At 53.2% G+C, this 19,833-nt stretch overlaps 3 protein-coding genes across 9 annotated transcripts in view; 1 reads left to right on the top strand and 2 right to left on the bottom strand.

Moving 5' to 3' along the window:
• The window catches only part of PLXNB1 (plexin B1), a 43,520-nt gene extending 24,169 nt beyond the window's left edge, over nucleotides 1-19,351 (bottom strand). The window contains exon 1 of one of the 5 annotated variants that reach the window (XM_087430922.1): nucleotides 19,310-19,351. The gene's annotated coding sequence lies outside the window, so the exon portion shown is untranslated. Of the gene's footprint in view, nucleotides 1-1,890; nucleotides 2,501-2,572; nucleotides 2,804-3,092; nucleotides 3,198-3,346; nucleotides 3,366-19,309 lie in introns of those variants that run through there. The other 4 variants (XM_087430921.1, XM_014791632.2, XM_004419645.3 and 1 more) reach the window with 4 other exon arrangements.
• Nucleotides 5,924-19,455, bottom strand: CCDC51 (coiled-coil domain containing 51). 3 transcript variants are annotated; one of them, XM_087430930.1, is made up of 4 exons: nucleotides 19,310-19,455; nucleotides 8,694-9,013; nucleotides 7,490-7,654; nucleotides 5,924-6,916 (listed from the first exon to the last, which is right to left on the bottom strand). In XM_087430930.1, exons 2-4 carry the CDS (start codon nucleotides 9,003-9,005, stop codon nucleotides 6,161-6,163), a joined length of 1,233 nt encoding a protein of 410 aa, XP_087287056.1. In that variant the 5' UTR covers nucleotides 9,006-9,013; nucleotides 19,310-19,455; the 3' UTR covers nucleotides 5,924-6,160. The 3 variants fall into 3 exon arrangements, with proteins under 3 accessions (XP_087287056.1, XP_004419704.1, XP_087287057.1); XM_004419647.3 differs by lacking the exon at nucleotides 19,310-19,455 and adding an exon at nucleotides 14,573-14,680; XM_087430931.1 differs by lacking the exon at nucleotides 8,694-9,013 and having other exon boundaries at nucleotides 19,310-19,368.
• Nucleotides 14,778-16,784, top strand: TMA7 (translation machinery associated 7 homolog). Its single transcript, XM_087430933.1, has 4 exons — nucleotides 14,778-14,808; nucleotides 14,893-14,948; nucleotides 15,031-15,118; nucleotides 16,592-16,784. Exons 1-4 carry the CDS (start codon nucleotides 14,793-14,795, stop codon nucleotides 16,624-16,626), a joined length of 195 nt encoding a protein of 64 aa, XP_087287059.1. The 5' UTR covers nucleotides 14,778-14,792; the 3' UTR covers nucleotides 16,627-16,784.
• Nucleotides 19,456-19,833: the final 378 nt, after the last annotated feature.

Here is a 19,833-nt window from a genome sequence, read left to right on the forward strand (position 1 = left end):
GCAGGATGGGGGAAGAAAGTTTCTTCCTCTGGGAAGACAGGGTCTGCCTGAGTTCCTGAACTCAGCTACTGCTCTCTCCCTCCTGCCACCTCATGCCCAGGGATGCGCCTTGGGCAGAGAGTCCAACATTCGCTCCTTCATCTGCTTACAAACATTTGCTCAGAGCCTACTTCGTGCCAAAGTTCTCTAGCCTTCAAGGGGCAACAACCAAGACACTCCCCAAATGTAAAGTCACAAGCCGGTTGAGTGGCTCCCAAGAAGAGAATGGGTGGGATCAGAACAACTCCTGGCCAGCCCACATAGGAGGCTGGAGGCTAACCCACTCCTGGAAAAGTGTCAGGCTTCTTCAATCATTGAAGCAGGGCCTAGCACCCCTGCCCTTCCCCACATACCACGGTGGGGAGGAGGAAGAAAAGAAGGGCAGTGACATTTTCTCGTCCTTTTTGGCCACACATTTCACTTAACCTCTACCATGGGCCACAGAGCAGCCCCCAGCCCCTCCAATCTACCCCCTCCCACCTCACAGGATCTTCAAGCAGAATCAGAGCACATCCCTCCCCCCAGAGTCTCTGGGGCACCCCAGGGCCTGAAGGACAAAGGTCAAACCCTCTGGTCCACGCCCTCTCCCTTGTGATCTGTGCCAGTGCTCCCCCACACATGCTCTTCGTTCCTGCCTGCCTGAACAGCAGGCTGTCCCACACACCTCCCTGCCGTCACACAGGCTGTTCGCACTGTCTGGAATGCCCACTCCCGCCCTATCCCAATCACTAGCTTCTAGAGGAGACTTCCGTGTTCCCCTAGGCTCCTGAGGAGCCCATTCCATGTGGTGGATGGAATAGACATACCCAGCCACCACACCGGTGTGTACTGCAGCTCTGCTTGGGCTCTCTGAGACTCAGAGTTCCCATTTGTAGAATGGGAGGCAGGGCTGCTCTGACCTTTATTTTTTATTTATTTTTTTTTTTTGTGAGAAATGTTAAGACCTGAGCTAACATCCATGCTAATCCTCCTCTTTTTGCTGAGGAAGACCGGCTCTGAGCTAACATCTATTGCCAATCCTCCTCCTTTTCTTTTTTCCCCCAAAGCCCCAGTAGATAGTTGTATGTCATAGTTGCACATCCTTCTAGTTGCTGTATGTGGGACGCAGCCCCAGCATGGCCAGAGAAGCGGTGCGTTGGTGCGTGCCCAGGATCTGAACCCGGGCCGCCAGTAGCGGAGCGCGTGCACTTAACCACTAAGCCACCGAGCCGGCCCTGCTCTGACCTTTAAACATGATATGTTGTGTGCCTGGCATTAGTAACGCCAACCAAGGCCACTTTTCCCCCTGTTCCACCCTCCCACTCTGGACTTGAAGCTCCTTGAAGGCAGAGAGTGTGGCTTTTGATCCAGAAGTCCCAGCAAGTACGACAGATGTTAGCACAGGGCAAGTGCATGTTGAAAGAATCCCCATTTTACAACCAAGGAAATCCAGCCAGTAGGGGAGATATGGGGCCCACACCCCTCTCCCAGCTACTTGGTCTCTCAAAACGCAAGGTGTCAGCCCCACTGTTATTAATGACCAGGCCAGAGCAGACTGAAAAGGCTGATTTGGAGCCAGGCCTCATGTGCCCAACTTGCACAGCCAGGATCTCCTGCCCACTCCCCAGATCTCAGGCCTCATCCAGGCTCACAGCCAAAGCCTAACTCTGCCTGTACCTAAGCCTGCACCGAGATCTGTTCTGAGCCCATCTTTCTCTGGACCTCTTCAGCAGGGTCCAAGGCTGCCTAACTTCCGTCTGCAAAGGGCAAGCACCTCCCAGGCCCTCCTGGGGCCGTCCTCACCAACCAAAGGGCCTCACAAACTCTGCCCTTCCACACCTGGAGAGGGGTCATACCACAGCCCTCATTTACCGAGTCACCCGGATTAGTGGCACACTGGCCTTTGTTTTCCGTCCTCTTGCTCGGCTCCCAAGGTCCACCCAGGAAAAGAGTTACTCATTGACAGTACAGTGGTGCACACTGCTCGCCCTGTTGTCCGTGTGTTGAGGTTGGGTGGGGGATCCACCATTTACAGGGCACCCGCGAGGACCCAAAGAGCGCTCATCAGTCACCCACGGTCTGTGTCTGTGTACCGAGGGGAGGGACAGGGGCGCCTGGCAGAAAGCTCACAGTCCGCCTTTGTCAGTCGCATCGAGCGCAGCCTGGAAGGGCTGTTACTACAGAGGGGAAGCCTCGACCTCCCCATCGGCTCTTCCTGAACTCTCCCTCCTCCCCGGGCGGTTGGGCAAGGACCCCACCAGTGGCCTTGGGAGGGCGGGGAAGGGGCCGGCCGGTCCCCGGCTGAGGCAGCGGCGGCGAGGAGGGGGCGCGGAGGAGCAGCTCCACCTCCTCTGTCTCCCAATCGCGTTACAGGCGGAGCCGCCAGAGTTTCCCTTCGCGTGTAGAAGTGTGGTCCCAACTCTAAGGACCGAAGCTGCCCACCAGTCGCCCGGGCTTCCCCTGCCCGGCAGGGTCGTGGCCTCAGGCCCTTCCACCCCGCGGGCGCTCCGCCTCTCCCCGGTCCCCACCGCCCGGCCCTGGACCCCGCACTCACCACCCGGCCGGGCCCCGCGGGACGAGCGCACCGAGGCGGGCGCCGGCCGCTCTGGGCTCGGGATCTGCGCGCGGCGGCCTCGCTCCCCCCGCCAGCCCCCCGGAGGTGGGTCTGGCGGAGCCGCAGCTGTTACCCGGAGACCAAGGGGCGGAAAACTGCGCCCGCTGCCCGCCCCTCCCGCCGCGGCGCTGCCACCGCCGGGAACAAAGGAGACAAAGCCGCGTCGGCCGGGCCGGCTCCGCTCCTTCCCTCCTCGCCCGCCGGGCCGCCCTCCCCCCACCCGCCGCCCAGGCCAGGCCGGAAGCAGCCGGGAGAGCCGAGCGCGCGGCCCCGAGCCGCCCGGGACCCCGCATTCCAGCCTGGCGGGCTCCGCACTTGCCGAGGGCGGACCCCTCCCTTGTTGGGGGCAGGCTGCACCGCGGTGGTAGCCATGGCAACGCGGGTCGCCGCCAGAGGAGGGTGAGGAGCGGAGCCCCGAGTGCGGGCGGCCCCACCCCGCCCCGCCCCCTCCGGGCCTCACCTGCGCGCCCGGGCTGGAACCAGAATTGGGAGCCCTCCTGGGCTGGGAGGGGCCAGGGCGGGGGTCGCGCTGCGCGCCCCCAGGTGTGGCGGTACAGCGTCAGGGCCTCTTCCCACCCCTCCAGCGCTGGGTGGGACCCACGCCCCTCACCTGCCCGGCCTGTTCGCTAGCCACCGCCCCCGCTCTGCAGCGCCCCGAGCTCCCTCTTTCCCCTCCAATACTGGCTCCTGTGGTCGTCCTCCAACTTTCTTTACCTGAACTCCTAGGCGCCTTATTTCTCCCCACCGCACCGGTACTGCCCACCGCACCGGTACTGCCCACCGCCCCTGCTCCCAGGACTCCCAAACAGCCAACCTCTCCTTCCGGCCCCCACCTCTGGCTGTGCGGGAAGAGCGCAGGCTTCGGGGTTGGGCCTGGGTTTGCGCCATCACTAAGCCAAGTAACCTGACCCCCCCACCACCACATAAACACACACACACACACACTCACACACACACACGCCTATTTGCTCACTGGCAAGTGGGGGTGACACCACACCTAGTCCTGCTGTTAAAGGAGGGCACACCGCTGCAGAAGTGCACAAGCAAGAGCACATTTCCTTCCTTTCCTCCCAGGCCTGTACCTGGACCCACCCCAAGCTGAGAAACCTTGGGCAAGTCTGGACTCCCTCACTGGCAAATACCTGGGCCTTCCGAGGGAGGAACCACTGGGCAGAAGTGTTCTCTCCTGAGGCCCATTTGTGCCCTCTGCCGGGCCTTTCACACCCTGGCCTGCCGACTGCCAACTCAAGAGCCAGGACCTGGCCCATCCTATTAGGACTTTTCAAGGACTCTGGCTCAAGGCCATTAGGACAGCCTCCTGGGAGGCAAAATTTGCCACATACACATCACCCTGGAAGCCCTCAGAGCCTCCACAGCCTAGTGGGAGCCTCAACCAGAAGGTTCAGGTCATCCATACTGGCCACTGTCCAAAGAGCAACCACCACAGACACCCTCTTCCCACCTGCCACCCCCCATCAAGAGTCTGCCTTTACCATCATCTACCGGACTCTGCCTTCCAGTCTCCCTCACCAGCTCCCCGGGTCACTCCCTTTCCTGTACCCCCTCTTCCAGCACCTGGGTCCACGCACTCAGCACATCACCTGCATCAGCATGTACCCTCTCCCCAGTTCCCTCACCCTTGACCTCCAACATCAGAGACCGCAGGTACCTGCCAATCAGGTACTCCAGGTCCTCCACCTCATTCTCTAACCTTAAGCTCCACACGCCCCCACACCCATCATCACTTCAGCCAGGTCAGTCTCCCCGGAGTCCCTCACCCACCTTGGCTTTCCTGCCTATGCAGCTTGTAGAGGGCCCTTCCACATGTCTGGAATCCTCCCCTCCCCAAACGAATTCACTCAAGTGCACACTCTTCAGGACCTACTTCACCCCAGAGGGGTCCGCACAGCACCCCTCATCTGTACATAGATATGGCACCTCCTACCCCATTGGGATGGGGAACATGATAAGTGTAGAGGTCATTTCATCCCATGCTAACCAGAGGAACCATTACACAAAGAAAACAATGCCAAGGATGGAGCGACCAAATGACCAAGGGACCAGGCACTCAGGAGTTCATAGCACCCGTGGGGCCACTTGGGCCATGCTCACTGCCCAGGCCTGTGTATGGGCTCCAAGAAGGGAGGGCACCTCACGGGAAACGACTTCTGGCTCCACAGGCCTCTGCTGAGAGTCGGCTTTGCACAGGCACAGGCAAGCAAGCCCCAGCCCACAGAAGCCCCTACCCACACACCCTGCATACAACCTCGGTGTACTCTGAAAGGAGGGTGGGTTCTCCAATACTCTAATGTGAGTACAGAGTGCCTCCACACTGCTCCTGTTTACTCAAGGACACGCAAGACCACCCATGGTCATTTAGCCCAGGAGGTCAAAGGCTGCTGTTCACCTCTGAAAAGGGAGAGGTCACGGGTTCTCAGGGCAGTTACCCCCATGCCCCCTCACTGCACCTCCCACCTCTAGGAGGCCCCTCCCCATCACTGCCTCTTGGATCACACTGCTGGTGGGCTGAGCTCTGCCCGTGCCTGTAGAGGCCATCCCCAGGCTGTGTGGGAGGACACCTGGCCCTAGTGGCACACCAGTGCTGCCCAAAGCACTCTCTGCACCAGGGACCCAGATTGGCCACCAATCCCTGTAATTATGTTCCTAGCAATATTTATCAGCCATTTCCCCAATCCTTCTTCCCTGCTCTCCTCTGATCATTCCTCCAGCATTAGAACTAGGAGGTTCTCCCCACCATGACAGAGAAAGTGATCCAGAAGAGGGGTAGTAACCATGGTCACCAATGTGTGGGCAGCAGGTTAGGTTCCACTCACTGGAACCCCCAGGTCATCTGACACAGAAGGGTCGGGCAACTGGAAGGCAGGCCAGAAAATGCAAAATGAAAATCTAGGCCTTGAGGATAAGTGCATATAAAACAGGTCCGAACTAAGAACAAGACCAAGAGGAGATGAGAGAGGAACTAAAGGGGGGGATGATCATAATTCCAGGCCCAACCCTCAAGTCCCCAATCTCAATTTTCTCTTTCTTTTTCTTTTTCTTTTGTGAGGAAGATTGGCCCTGAGCTAACAGCTGCACCCATCTTCCTCTGTTTTGTATGTGGGACACCACCACAGCATGGTTTGATGAGTGCTACATAGGTCCATGCCCGGGATTCGAACCTGCGAACCCCGGGCCACCGAAGCAGGGTGTATAAACTTAACCACTACGCCACCAGGCCAGCCCCCCGATCTCAATTTTCAATGGACAAAACTCAGTCTGATATAAATCACGTTAAATAATACAAACTCAACGACATTTTAATTGGACATTAGCACAAAGGTTTGATAATTAACGTTAATGAGCGTTGCCTAAAAAGCAAAGTATGCCTGCTGGTGAGCCACACAGACGGTACTCAGACTCAGGCTGAGGTTGTGTGCCCCCACAAAGGCTCAGTTCATTGCTGGGATTCTCTAACTAAATCCACATCCACACCTATCCCCTCAGACTCTATGGAGGAGGGTCCAGGGACTAGCTGGCCCTGAACAGCATGTAGAGCACAGGCAGTGTGGCCACAAATGTCACGCAGGTGACCAGCGTGCTGTAGATGGTGTTCCTGTTGACCTGGGCTTCTAGCCTCTGCTCCATGTCCGACAACACCAAGATCATGCTCCCCTGCTCCAGCAAGGAGCCATGCAGAGGCCCGTCTGCTGACTCCACCAGGCCCGGGTGTGCTGCAGCTTTTGCAAGCTGAACTACCCCAGCCGTTTGGCTGAAAGTCTTCTCCAAGGAATCAAGCTGCTCTCGTAAACCCTCTAGACATGAATGGACCTGTCTCGAATGGCTGAGCTGCTCTTTCAAGGCAGCTGAAAGGACATCTGTGTCTCTGTCTCGGGTGGGGGAAGTACCTGCCTGGGACCCAGAGCTCTGCCCGGGGCCAGCTTGCACCAGGCCCCTTAAGTCTGCCATGAGGTCATGGAGGTCCCTCTGCTGGAGGGAGTAGCTGGATGCCTGTTCTCGGATGGCCTCCTGGAGGCTCACAGGCCCCTTCTGTGCCTCCAAGAGCAAGGCCTTCAGCTCCTGTAGCCGCACACGGTTCACGTAGGTAGAGCCAGCCACACCAATCAGGGCCCCCAGGACTGACCCGATGAGGGACCAGTTCTTGGTCCTCTCGGCCCGAGTGCGCTCCTTCTCATGACTTTCCCGCACAGCTGCAGAGAAGAGGGAGAACTTCTCTCGCTCCGAGTCCTCGGCACGCAGATAGGCCGTGCGAAGCCTCTTCTCCTCCTGCATAAGCAAAGCTGTGTTATACAGCAGCAGTGTGGCCCTGCAGCTATAGCCACCCGCAGACGTCCCACTACCATGTCCCTGGGGCTCAGCCTCGTGCCTGGCACAGATTACATGCTCCATAAACACGCAGAATGAATGAAGGCAGCATAAGCCTGGTCGTGTGAGGGGAGCAAAAGAATCGGGGATGGTCAAGATGAGCTGCACTGTCCTCCTGTCCTCCCACTGGAGCAGTCTTGGGTTTGACCAGACATGCACTGATGTCTACAGAATCTGTCTATCAGAACGGAAGTGTCTGGCACTCTCTGGGCCAGCCCCCTCCATGTTGCTCCTTCCTCAACAATCTTGGGCCCAGATTATACTGCCTGGACTGTTGACTCCAGTACTCCAGGAGGAAGTGGGTGAATAGGCTCTGGAAGACTGGGGCCCAGTCCCTCCACAGGAGCTTCTAGTTTACCTCCTCACCAGGTCTCTGACCACCAGACCAGTCAGAGTTCCCATCTTCCCCCTCCATGACCTGCCAGGCTAGGTTCCCCCTCCAGGTGAGGAAGGGCTGCCTCCCGAGGTGCCTACCTGCAGCATCCTGTGCTCCAGAGTGGCCAGTTCCAGGTATTGGTTATCCTCTCTGGAGATGCGGTCCAAGCGGTCCCTCACCTCCTTCAGCTTGGCCTGCTGAACTTCCAAGTCTTCCCGAGCCTCTCGAACAAGCCCTCGAGCCACCATGAACACTTTCTCTGCCTGCAGAGAGAACAACAGAGGCTATCTGCCCCTCATCTCCACACCCACACAGGCTCAGCTCTATTCCCAACAAGGCTGTGGCTGAGAAGAGGTCAGTGGGGTATCATTGCAAAGGCAGAAAAAGAATCCCTCAGACACATAATCCTGGCTCACCCAGTGGTCCTTAAAGTGCAGCTCCGGGCCACGCTTATTAGACACCAGATTTATCCATTTAAGTAGAAGTAACACGCCCCTGAGAAACTTGAAAATAGCTAACAATGCACACAATCTGTGTTCACCAAACCCAGCCAAGTCTAGTCTGACACAAACCACAGAAAGGAAGGTAGGTTTTTAAGCTGTTTCATGTGTATTACCGTATTTATGCCTCAAAACAACGCATGAGAGGCATTGCTACAGCCTCCATTTTACAGACCCAGAAACCTCGGCTCGGCTAAGGTCATGACCTGCAAGGGGAGAGAGAGCACTGTGCCTAAAACCCCCAGCCAAACCCCGGGTTCTTCCCACCTCGCTACACTGGTCTGCGCCTAGGCAGGAGAGGGAACAAAGACAGCATAATGCACTTCCGCTGGCACAATGGACTTGACAACCACAGGCAGCTCTTTTCACCTCACAAGATGCTGTTTGCCAGTGCCTCTACCTTCACAAGGCATGTTTCAATTACACCCGGGGCTTTGAAGACACTGTAACACAGCAACCCTCCAGGCAACTCTCACCAACAACTCTCAAACAGTCAACGAAGGAAGTGTTTGCTGGCTGAATAGAATGGACGTTAATGGCCAGGGACTCATTGGTACACAGCAACTTGTTTTTGGGGGAGAGAGGGCACAGTTACACAGAGAGCTTCACTCCAATAGTATCAAACCCAGGCTGTCATGGGAGAAACTAGTCAAATCCCTCTACTAGTGGTATGGTTCAAGAAAAGGCAAACCTGGATGTGGCTTGCCAGCACCACGTGGCTGGTGACTTTTTTGGCGGGAGCATCCAGGCCTCATTTCCCGAGTCAGAGGGCAGGGTCAACCACCCCAGGTCCCCTCCTCACCTCAGTCACGTTTCCCTGGGCCTCTCGAACCTCATTGAGTCCAACAAACTCTTCATATCTGTCCCACCAAGTTTTGGCTGTGGAAGATGCTCGTTGCCGAATGCCATGCCCCAGGGCTCTTCCCAGTGCTGCGAGGCGGTGGTACAGCCCAAGGGCCACTGCCTCAGGTCTTTTTTCTCTGGGCTGGCTGGGGCCTGGGCTGCAGAGAGTCCTGGTCATAAAGAGGTCCGTTCCAAGGAGGCGTCTCCGCACCAACAAGGGGGGCACACCCACAACGTGCTGCATGGCAAACACAGGGCTATGCCCTGTCATCAGGAGATCTGTGGGGGGATGCCAGACAGATCAGCTCACAGCTGAGAAAGGCTGGGCAGAAGTCAGGTTTCAAGGCCTAGGGACAGTTCTGAACTGACTAATTTCCATTAAAAAGTCCAAACTGAGCGCTACTGTGCTGGCCCAGAGACTGCAGCCAGTGGTCAGGCTTCCCCCTGGGTGCTCCCGGACAACAGAACACAGTAGAGAAGAACCTATGTAGGAAATCATGCCTTCTGCCTCCCTCCACACCACCACATGAACCAGACCCTCCCATTCCACCCACCTTCCCACAACCGCCAGATCTCTGACTTGGATGAGAATCCTGGAGCGCCGTGTTCTGATTGAGAAATTTGAGAAAATTCTCAAACCTGAGTTGTGTCAATGCTGACAAAGCCCCACAAAGATTCATAAAGACTCCTGGGGAAACTGTGGAACTGAAGGGATTTCAGGGAAAGATTTCTGTAAAAGACCATCAAAACCAACTTCCCTGGGCCGGCCTGGTGGCCTAGCAGTTAAGTGCGCGCTCTGCTGGGGCGGCCCAGGGTTCGGATCCCGGGCACGCACCAATGCACCGCCTGTCAGGCCATGCTGTGGCAGCATTCCATATAAAGTGGAGGAAGATGGGCAGGGATGTTAGCCCAGGGCCAGTCTTCCTCAGCAAAAAGGAGGATTGGCATGGATGTTAGCTCGGGGCTGACCTTCCTTACAGAAAGGAAAAAAAAAAACCAACTTCCCAGACTCCCTGAGGGCTGTCTCAGCACTGGGGAAGCAGAGTTTCATTTATGTTTGAGAACACAGGTCATTCATGCCCCCAGGCAGAAAACTCCCTCCTCAGCTCTCCTCTGAGAAGACAATTCCAGGGGGGAAAACAAAACAAAAAATCCTGGATTTCTTCAAAAAACAAAACAAAAAAACTCAGATTTCTCCATAAAAGACAACTTTTTTAGGTTCATACCAACCCTTCTCCTTCTGCCCTCCAAGCCCAGACTTTCCAAGCTACCAACTCCCAGTCTCACATCTCTCACTTTCCGTAAGCTTTCTTCCTCCTCTCCAACCTTAGTCACTGCTCAACAGGTTAGGTTTCTTTAATCTTTCCCTTTTCAATCTTGCTTTGATGTGTGGGCCCCAACAACACCTACTTCTCATTTACCTGAACAGCACAAGGAGTCTCCCATTATGCAGTCCGGCCTTGCCTGAACCCAAGAGCAGCAGTGACACGGAGGACACCGAAGAGAGGGCCAGGTAACCCATGCTCCCAGGCAAACCTGAGCCAGCAGCACCCTTCTCTGGCCAAACCACCCTCGCCCCCAAGCCCCAAGCACTGACTCTGGCTGTCAGAGTGACGCCTGGTGATCAAAGGACCAGGCCAGAGAGAAAAGTAGAGGGAGCTGGGGACAGGAAGACAGATTGGAGGAGCTCTAGTTACAAAGAAAGGAGCTTCCTGATGTAAGGTGATGTGGAACAGAGATCCACTCAGAGCATCCCAGCCTCCTCCCTATCGTGCTATGCTTGGAGAAGCTCAAGCTCTCTTGAAAACACAGTTGGCTGGGTAGCGAAATGCCTCCTGGCCAAAGTGGGCCGAAGCTGACAGCCACAGAGGGGGACATCCCTGTAACAGTGGTTCCAAGCCGGTGCACACCCGAACCCGTGGGCCCCATTCATAAGGCCCAAGGGAGCACACACCATCCATGCCCCAGTGGTCGGGCAAGCCTCCTAGGGCTCAATGCCAGCAGCCACTGCACACAAGCTGTGACCTCACAATAATCCTGCAGGTGTAGCCCTCATCAAAGCAAAGCACGCAGCCCTACAGCCCGGCCAACCATAGCACCCACTCTCCTCAGCAACGTTCAGCAGAAAGATGTCCACCTTGGCTGTCACTACTTCTTCAGCCCCCTTCTCTCCTGACCCCACTCCACCACCAAGGTTGCTCTCCTGGAGGCCCTGCAAAACTTCCACCTGGCCAGATCCAGCAGGTGCTTCTCAGATTTCTTCTCCAGTATCTCTGCAGCTTTCAACACCCACTCTTTTTGACATCACTGTCCCCTCTAGGCTTCCTTCCTTCCATTCTTCTCAACCTTCTTTCCTGGCTCTTCCTCTACCAGCTTCCCATTCTTGGACCCCAGGAAAGTCACCCATCCCTAGCAGAGATGACAGCGACAGCCTTCTATGCAGTGTTGGCTTCCTCCTCTGCCCCTCACAGTTGTTCTTCACATGGCAACCAGAGGCTCTGTTAACTCTAAGTCAGATCACATCCCTCAGTTCAAAACCCCCCAACAGCTCCCATCTCACCTGGCATGAACACCAGCCCTGCTAGTGGCCAACAAGCCCTGGTCCTTTCATCCCTTATCACCTTCCTTCTCTCCGTCCCTGTACTCTGCTCCAGCCACCCTAACATGCTAAGCACAACCCCGCCACAGTCTGTGCCCTGCCACTTCCTTCGCCTAGACCACTCTTCCTCCACAAGGCCAGGCGGCTCACCCTGACTTCTACGTCTTTGCTCAAATATCACCTGTTGGCAAGGCTTTCCCTGACCACTCCCACCTCACCTGCTTTATTTTTCTCCATCAGACACATATTGCCTTGTCGATGTGTTGCCTAGCCCGTCACCAGAACATAAGCAGGGACTTTGCTTCAGGAGGGAATGCGCCAATGACTCCCAAGTTGTTCCTCCACTCCAGTCCCTCCTCTCAGCTTCCCATCCTCCCACCCCAGCCTGTCTCTCAGCTCCTCCCCACTTAGATGTCTCACAGGCCCCTCAACCAGCAAAGGGAAGATGTTCCTGGCAGAGGACAAAAGTGGAAAACGCTTTGGACAACAGGTCGTCTAAAACCTGAAAGGTGGCCAGTGCAGCCGGAAAGTAGCACAGGAGAGGAGAGTGGATGGAGGAGAGGCTGGACAGATGGACAGAGGCCAAATTAAGGAGGGCTTTTAGGGCCAAGTTCAGACTCTTGCCCCTCCAAATCCATTCTCCCACTCCAGCCAAATGACTGTCTCCCCTTCCTCTACCATTTGTCTCCTCTTTCCTCCAACCTCCATCATCTGGACCTCATCCTCACTTATGGCTGATGACTTGCTTCATTTATTACCAAGAAAATATTTAAAAATTGGAAGAGAACTTCCATAAACTCCCACCATACCTTCCCACCTACCAGCATCTGTCCCATTTCCACCTTCTCTCTTGTTCCTCAGGATGAAGAATTCACGCTCTAGGGAAGACCAAGCTGTACCCCGGGTCCCATGTCCCCTCCTCAGACACTGCTCAGTAATTGGTCTGGCATTCCCTCCAGCAACTGCCCCACTTCTCTGCTCCTCTTTACAGCCAAATTCCTTGACAGATCATCTGCACTAGCTGTCTCCAGTTCCTCTACTCCTGCTCTCTCTTAAACCCTCTCTGATCTGGCCTTCACTCCCACCATGTCACTGGAACTACTCTTGTCCAGGTAACCTCCACATTGCTAAATCCAATGATCAGTTCTGTCCTCATCTCACTTGCCCTGTCAGCAGCCTGTGCCTTGTGATAGCCCTCTCCTCCTGAAATGCCTTCTATACTTGGCTTCCAGTCCCCAACCTCTGCACACACAGTGCCCCAGGGCTCAACCCTCAGACTCCTCTCTCATCCAGTCCAGTGGCTTTAAAAACCATCTACAAAAACGTCCTAAAATTGATTGTAGTGATGGTTGCACAACACTGTAAACATACTAAAATCACTGAATTGTACACATTAAATAGGAGAACTGTATGGCATGTAAATTATATCTCAATAAAGCTGTTACTTAAAAAAAAAAAAACCAACTATACTTCTGACTTCTCCAGCCCAGGCCTCTCCTCTGGATTCTAGGCTCATTTATCAAACTGCCCAATACACATCTCTGTTTGGAAGGCTAATGGAGATCTTCCTGGGCCGGCCCCGTGGCTTAGCGGTTAAGTGCGCGCACTCCGCTACTGCCGGCCCGGGTTCGGATCCCAGGCGCGCACCGATGCACCGCTTCTCCGACCATGCTGCGGCCGCGTCCCACATACAGCAACTAGAAGGATGTGCAACTATGACATACAACTATCTACTGGGGCTTTGGGGAAAACAAAAGGAGGAGGATTGGCAATAGATGTTAGCTCAGAGCCAGTCTTCCTCAGCAAAAAGAGGAGGATTAGCATGGATGTTAGCTCAGAGCTGATTTTCCTCACAAAAAATAAATAAATAAATAAATAAATAAATAAATAAATAAAAATAAAAATTAATGGAGATCTTCCCTTCCCTTCCCTAACTTGCCTTTCCCACAGCCTTCTCCATCTTGGTTGATGAAAACCACAAGTCCCAATCAGGCCAAAAATCTCACATCATTCCTGACTATTTGCTTTCTCTCCCTCCTCACATTCAATCCATTAGCAAATGCCACTTCCTTTCTACATCCAGAATCTCTCTTCCTCTCACCCCTGCCACTGCTACCACTTGGTCCCAATGACCAACATCTCTTGCCTGGATTATCCTAAAAGCCTCCTGACAGGTCTCCCGGCTTCTATTCTAACTCCTACAGTCTGTCAACAGAGCAATCAGTGGTCCTTTCAAAACACAGATCATATTCAGACTATGTCTCTGTCTGCTCAAATCTTGCAATGGTTCCCCATTTCTCTCAAGGGAAAAGCTAAAATCCTCTCCACGGCCTACAGGGCATCCATCTCCTGGCTCTCATTCTTCTCGGACCTCTTCTCCCACTAGTCTCAGTTTCCTCACTCTGCTCCAGTCAAGTGGACCTTTTTTTCCCCAGCTTTATTGACATATAATTGACATATACCATTGTATAAGTTTAAGGTGTACAATGGAATGATTTGATAGACATATGTATTGCAAAATGTTTACCACAATAAGGTTAGCTAACACCTCTCCTCACATAATTACCATGCATGGACCTTCTTGATATTGCTGGAACACACTAGTCTCTCTCACCTCAGGGCCTTCATGCCAGCCGTTGGCTATCTGTGTACTGTTTGCTCCCTCCCCTTGATTTCAAGTCCTGCTCAAGTGTCATTGTCATCCACCCCATCACTCCTTACCCATTTTGTCTGCTTTATTTTTCTCCCCGCACATATCACATGACCTGCGATATGTATTTCACTTATTTACTTGCTTATAGTCTGTCTCACCCACTAGAACGTCCACTCTGCCAGGGCAGGCACTATTTTGTTCACTGCTGCATCCTCAGTGCCTAGATGCACATAGTACATACTCAACAAAAATGTATTGGATGAATAAACAGAATTTGCCAAAGTCGCACCAGGACTATATTACAGAACCCAACTCCTTCCGGTGGCCTCCAAAGCTCTAGGACCAGGTAATCTGGCCCCCGCCCACTTCTGCCACCTCCCTCGCATCTCGCTCCAGCCACGCTGTGCATTCCTCGGTTCCAGGAACACGCCAAGCTTCAAGGCCTTTGCACCTGCCCTTCCCTCTAGCCGCACTGCTTTCCCCGTGCACGGTCCCAGACCTGGCACCTTCCGGTTAAGCACCCCTCCTGGCTTCCACCCCCTCCTCCCCCACCGCAGCCCCAGCAGGACGACCCTCCCCCTCATACCTGGCGCGCCTAGCGCTGAAGCCGCAACCCTACGGAGCACCGGCCACTCAGTTGATCTCTGACCCTCTAGGGCCCGCCTTCGGAGGGCCGCTTCCGGCAATGGGAGAGCAACTTCCGGACTGGGAGCCAATCAGCGGGCCCGCGTGGAGGTATAGGCGCAGGGGTGGGACAGGGAGCTCCGCTCCGGGTGGCAGAGTCTGGGGAAGGGGCGGCAGGCGCCATGTCCGGCCGCGAAGGTGAGTGTGCGAGGACGACGTGGTGGGGCAGAAAGGGGCGGGAGCCGGCGGGCGCCGGGCTGAGCGTGCTCGTGTCGCCCACAGGTGGCAAGAAGAAGCCTCTGAAGCAGCCCAAGAAGCAGGCCAAGGAGATGGATGAGGTGAGGGCGGGCGCCGAGGCGTGGGCGGGCGCGGAGGGACTGGGAAACCCGCATGGAGTGAACCCGCTCTGCCTCTCCGTAGGAAGATAAGGCATTCAAGCAGAAACAGAAGGAGGAGCAGAAGAAACTCGAGGAGCTAAAAGCGAAGGCGGCGGGGAAGGGCCCCCTGGGTGAGTGAGGGCCGGGTAGAGCTCAAGCTGGACAAACGTCCCGAGCATCAGTCTGGACGCGGGCCCGGGCTGGTCGGTTTCCTGCCTTGTTGGTGAGTTGCGAGGTCTCGGTTCCTCGTGCCCGCTGCGGCGGACGGCCCTAGCCAGGCTTGGATTCACAGCAACAGGAAGCGGCGGGAGCAAAGGGGAAAGGAAGTCTCCTGCCTCCCAGGGAGTTTGGGCTTCCCTTCTTTAGGGAAGCGGCAGAAATAGAAATAAAAATTAATGTATCTTAGGCACATTCATACAGTTGAGTTTCCAAATATCCTCCACAATTTCTTGCCCCAAATTAGTATTTCACTGCTTCTTTATTGCTTATAATATTTCTTGACTTACTAGTCGTACTGTTAACTCTAGTAAATACTTTTGCATCCTGAGTCTTTGCGCTTCAGGATGCACCTAGACTAAAGGTTAAGGTCCACATGCTTTTTTAATCTAATTCCTGACCATTCTGCCTCTTGTTTTTCTTTATGTAAGAGGAATTGATTACATATCAAAAGATTTTTCAGTCCCAACAGTTCCAGTACTTTCTGTGCTTCTTAAATCCTGTTTACATTCATCAAATTAGTGATTATTTCCTCCACAGTTGTCTATGCCTTATTGGATTACTGTGAGCCACACTGGGGACAGTGGAGGCTGGGATGTTGTGAGTGTCATCCAGGGCTTCCCAAGACCTCTATCGCAGTGGGTTTGATTCATTATTGCTTACCCACACAGCGCTGAAATTCTAGCAGTTGAGATTCCTTTTGGGAATGATGTAAGGTATCTTGTACCTCCCCTTAATTTGTGATTATGTATAGGGAGGTCAGTCCTTAGTGAAATCCTACACTACTTGATTCTCATTGAGCATCATCTAATTTTTTAAGGTTTATTTTGTCACAGCTCTTTAGGATCTTCATTCCTGTATTAGGCATACTTAACTCTACAACTATTTCTTATATTATCTACTGTGTGCAAAATATATAGTCATTTGTGAATTGGGTAAAATAAAGTATTGGCTAAACCAGACCCCAGGATTATAATATGGAAGGTAGTGTAGTGTAATGTGGTGGTTAAGAATATGGACTTCAAAGTCAGACTTCGAATCCTGGCTTTGTCACATACCAGTTTATAACTTTGAACAACACCTAATGCTAAGACTTTGTTATCTGTAAAATGGGTTGATAGGGGATGAGGATTAAATGAGCCAATCTGTGAAGCACACAACACAGTGTAGATCCAGACCAGTGCACAACCATTACTTGTGCCTCTGCCTCATCCTCATTCTGCATTTGCCCAGAGTAGACAATATTGGTAAAGCCCTGTGCATGCTTGTGTCACAAAGAATGCCCAGTACAAGAGCTGAGCCTTACTGGGATTCATATCAAGCCCCTGGGGCGTCTACCATAAGAACGGTATTTTTCCCTAGCTGAGACTTTTTCCTTTTTTTTTCAGCCACAGGTGGAATTAAGAAATCGGGGAAAAAGTAAGCTGTTCCTTGTGCCTGAGGCAGTGGTGATCGTTAATTCCATTCCTGTTTAAACATCTGGATTCCCTGCCATAACATCTGTTGCCACCTATAATTAGAATGAAGTGTTGTCTTGGAGCCTGTTGTACATTTAAGAATAAATTTTGTAAAAAGAAAAAATCGTACAGTGACTCGTCTTTATTTAGTTCTTCTCACTCAGCCATTTCTACCTTAGCTGTGAGGTCAGAGTAAACCCAGCCCAGAATCCTGCCAGTGTTCTTCAGTCTTTGTTCTATCCCGAATTCTGTACCACCTGGAGTTAAACCAGCTCATTTCAAATGGCTGTTGTTTCTGTCTGGTTGTATACTCAACAGAATACATTACATGAGGTTAGTGGAAGAATTTGTACTTTGGAAAGAAACCCATCTTTCCGTCCGGCCCCATGGCTTAGCGGTTAAGTGCGCGTGCTCCACTGCTGGCGGCCCGGGTTCGGATCCCGGGCGCGCACCGACGCACTGCTTCTCCAGCCATGCTGAGACTGCGTCCCACATACAGCAACTAGAAGGATGTGCAGCTATGACATACAACTATCTACTGGGGCTTTGGGGGAAAAAAAAATTATAAAAAAAAAGACCCATCTTTCTCTGTCATAACATCCATGTTGCCATTTGTTTTAATGGGATTGTTCATCTGTTCATGTAAGGAGTCTCCTGTGTGCAGGCGGAGCATGTACCAGTGAACAACTCCTGCTGTCAAGGAACTTCTCTATTGTGGGAGGGGAGCAGGACAAATACATATGATATGCGTTGTGAAAGGAAGAAAACTGGGCAAAGAAGATTCCTGAAAGTCTCTAAGTACCAAGCTTACTCCAGAGCCCCCAGGTCTGCATTTCCACTAGGGCTTCAGAAAGGTCCTTGCTAGGTTCCCATGTCTTATACCCCCCATTCAACCCATCAGCAAAATTAACTCTGGCCCCTTTATTCTTCCTCCAGTACCACCACCACCACCTCCCCATTCTAACCCTAAAATCCCTCACCTGGATTATTGCAATCACATCCATACTTGTTTTCCTGCCCCTACCCTTGCCCCGCTACAGTCTAATCTTCACTCAGGACCCAGAGTGATCTTGCTAAACCATAAAGTCACTCTGTCTCTCCTTGGCTCAGAATTCTTCAGTGCCTTCTTAGAGCACAAGCCAGCGTCCCTACAAGGACCAGATCTAAGGGATCTGGATGCCACTCTCTACCCACTGATATCTTCATCCCCCTGATCCATCTTAAGCCACAGTGGCCTAGGTTCCAAGCAAGCTCCTGCTTCACTGTGTTCGCAGCAACTCTTCATTTTGCCTGTCACTCTTGTGGTAGTGGAGATTCCCTCCCTTTAGAGAACTGAAACATCACAGTAGTGAGCTTTTCTCCGACCACTCTATAAAGTGGCAGTCCCAATATTTCTTACTCCGTTTCATTTTTTTCTCCTGACATTTGTTGATTATCTACCACCCTTGACTCCGGAAGGAGTAAATTCCTGGAAAACGAGATCATCCATAATGTATGCCAAATGCATATGTATTGAAACACTTAATCCAGAGGCACAAGTCTTTGGATTTCCCCTCCAGACCCTTGATAAAATTATAGGAATAATGCTAATAATGCTAAGCTTTCTCTGAGAATGTGTTTTCACAGGGGCTCTAGAACTAGTCTGAGATTTTGCTGAGTCAAAACTGGAAAAGATTTTGATAGATTGAAGCCTGTTTTATGACTCTAATGTACCTGATATCCACAGAGAAGAAAAAAAAAAAGCCCGCTTTGGTCCTCTCTCAGAAAGTTGCACAGCCCGCAGCACCTTCTTTGGCCTTTAGGTGTTCCCTGTGAGGCCTTGAAGCTGGCACCCAGCCCTAGGCTGCTGAGAACAACCTTTCTGAGAGGCAGTGCCAGCACACTGCCCCTGAGAGTAAGCTACTACTTTTTTATTTGGTGGAACCTAATCCCTCCTGACAAATGAAGTATAATCCTGTCTCTTTATAGGACCAGAGACCTGCAGCAATTAAGACTTACGCATTCAACATTTGGACAGGTATCTGAGGGAATCTACCAATTGCCTCAAAACTAAACTCAAGTATTTAAGACCCTCTATGTCCTGACAACCATCTCCCTTTCATCTACTGCTTTCACAAACATTCATAGGACACTCACAGGCTAAGTTTGGCACTGAACATGCAAGGATGAAAAGAGTCTTGTTCCTGTTACTCTCCAACAGCCTGCTCCTGCTAACCGTCCTGCACACCACTGCTGCCGGATAAAATCCTGTCGGGCTCAAGCTCAGCTTGAATTCTTGCTCCTCTGTGAAGCTTTACCTTCTCTCTTTGCCATAGATAACTCCTATCTGGCATTTGTGTGGCCTCCACTTCGGTGTTGTATTCTTGTCTGAGTAGTCTTGTGGGCCAGCCTCCTTGCTAACTCTTGATAACTCCCACCCAACCTGCAGGACAGCCCAGGTGCCACTTCCAGGGAGACTTCTTGACCTCCTGAGCCTTACTCATTTCTGTATGACCAGCGCTTGGGACAAAAACACTCAAGGACTCTCAGAAAAATTAATGAATGAATGTTAACAGCCTAAGCAGTTAGTTCCCACCCTCCTCCAACACAGGCACGCCCTTTCAGGATCCCCCCCCCCCTTCTCCTTAGACCTTTCTTCCCCAGACGTACCTCAAATGTACACATTCAGAACATTTACTGTTCTCAAATCCGTGTGCTCACAACAGCTCTATTCATAATCTTCGCCCAGCCCCACTCTCTCCAAGAGAGGCTCGGGGTATGTGAGAGGTAGGTCCGGCGGGAGGAGAGCGAGGTCGCAGAGACCAAACCCCTAAGTGCTGCCTGCCTGGGTTCACGTGCGCACTTGTGAATGTCAGGGCGAACTCCTCCAGCGTGGCTGTGTACCCACGGGATGCCAGGGAGGAAGCGCAGAGCCACCTGCGCGGTGGGTCGGTGAGCCTCAAACCCGCAGTCCTGGTATCTCAGTTCGCGCCGCCAGAGCTCCCGCCACCGACCTTCTGAGTTCCAGGCGCCGGTACCTGAACGGCGGGGCCCAGGGGGCTGGGCGCCACCAAGGACAGGCACTCAGCTGAGCACGGCGGCGCGCTCGGATGTATGTCATTCCTCCGCGCCCGCCGGCTGGCAGCTGATTGGCCCTTAGGATCGGGGGCGTGGCCCGAGCGGCTGAGGCGAGC

Source organism: Ceratotherium simum, chromosome 5, assembly GCF_057802395.1.
Source record: "Ceratotherium simum simum isolate JZ-2026a chromosome 5, ASM5780239v1, whole genome shotgun sequence".
Lineage (NCBI taxonomy): Eukaryota > Metazoa > Chordata > Mammalia > Perissodactyla > Rhinocerotidae > Ceratotherium > Ceratotherium simum.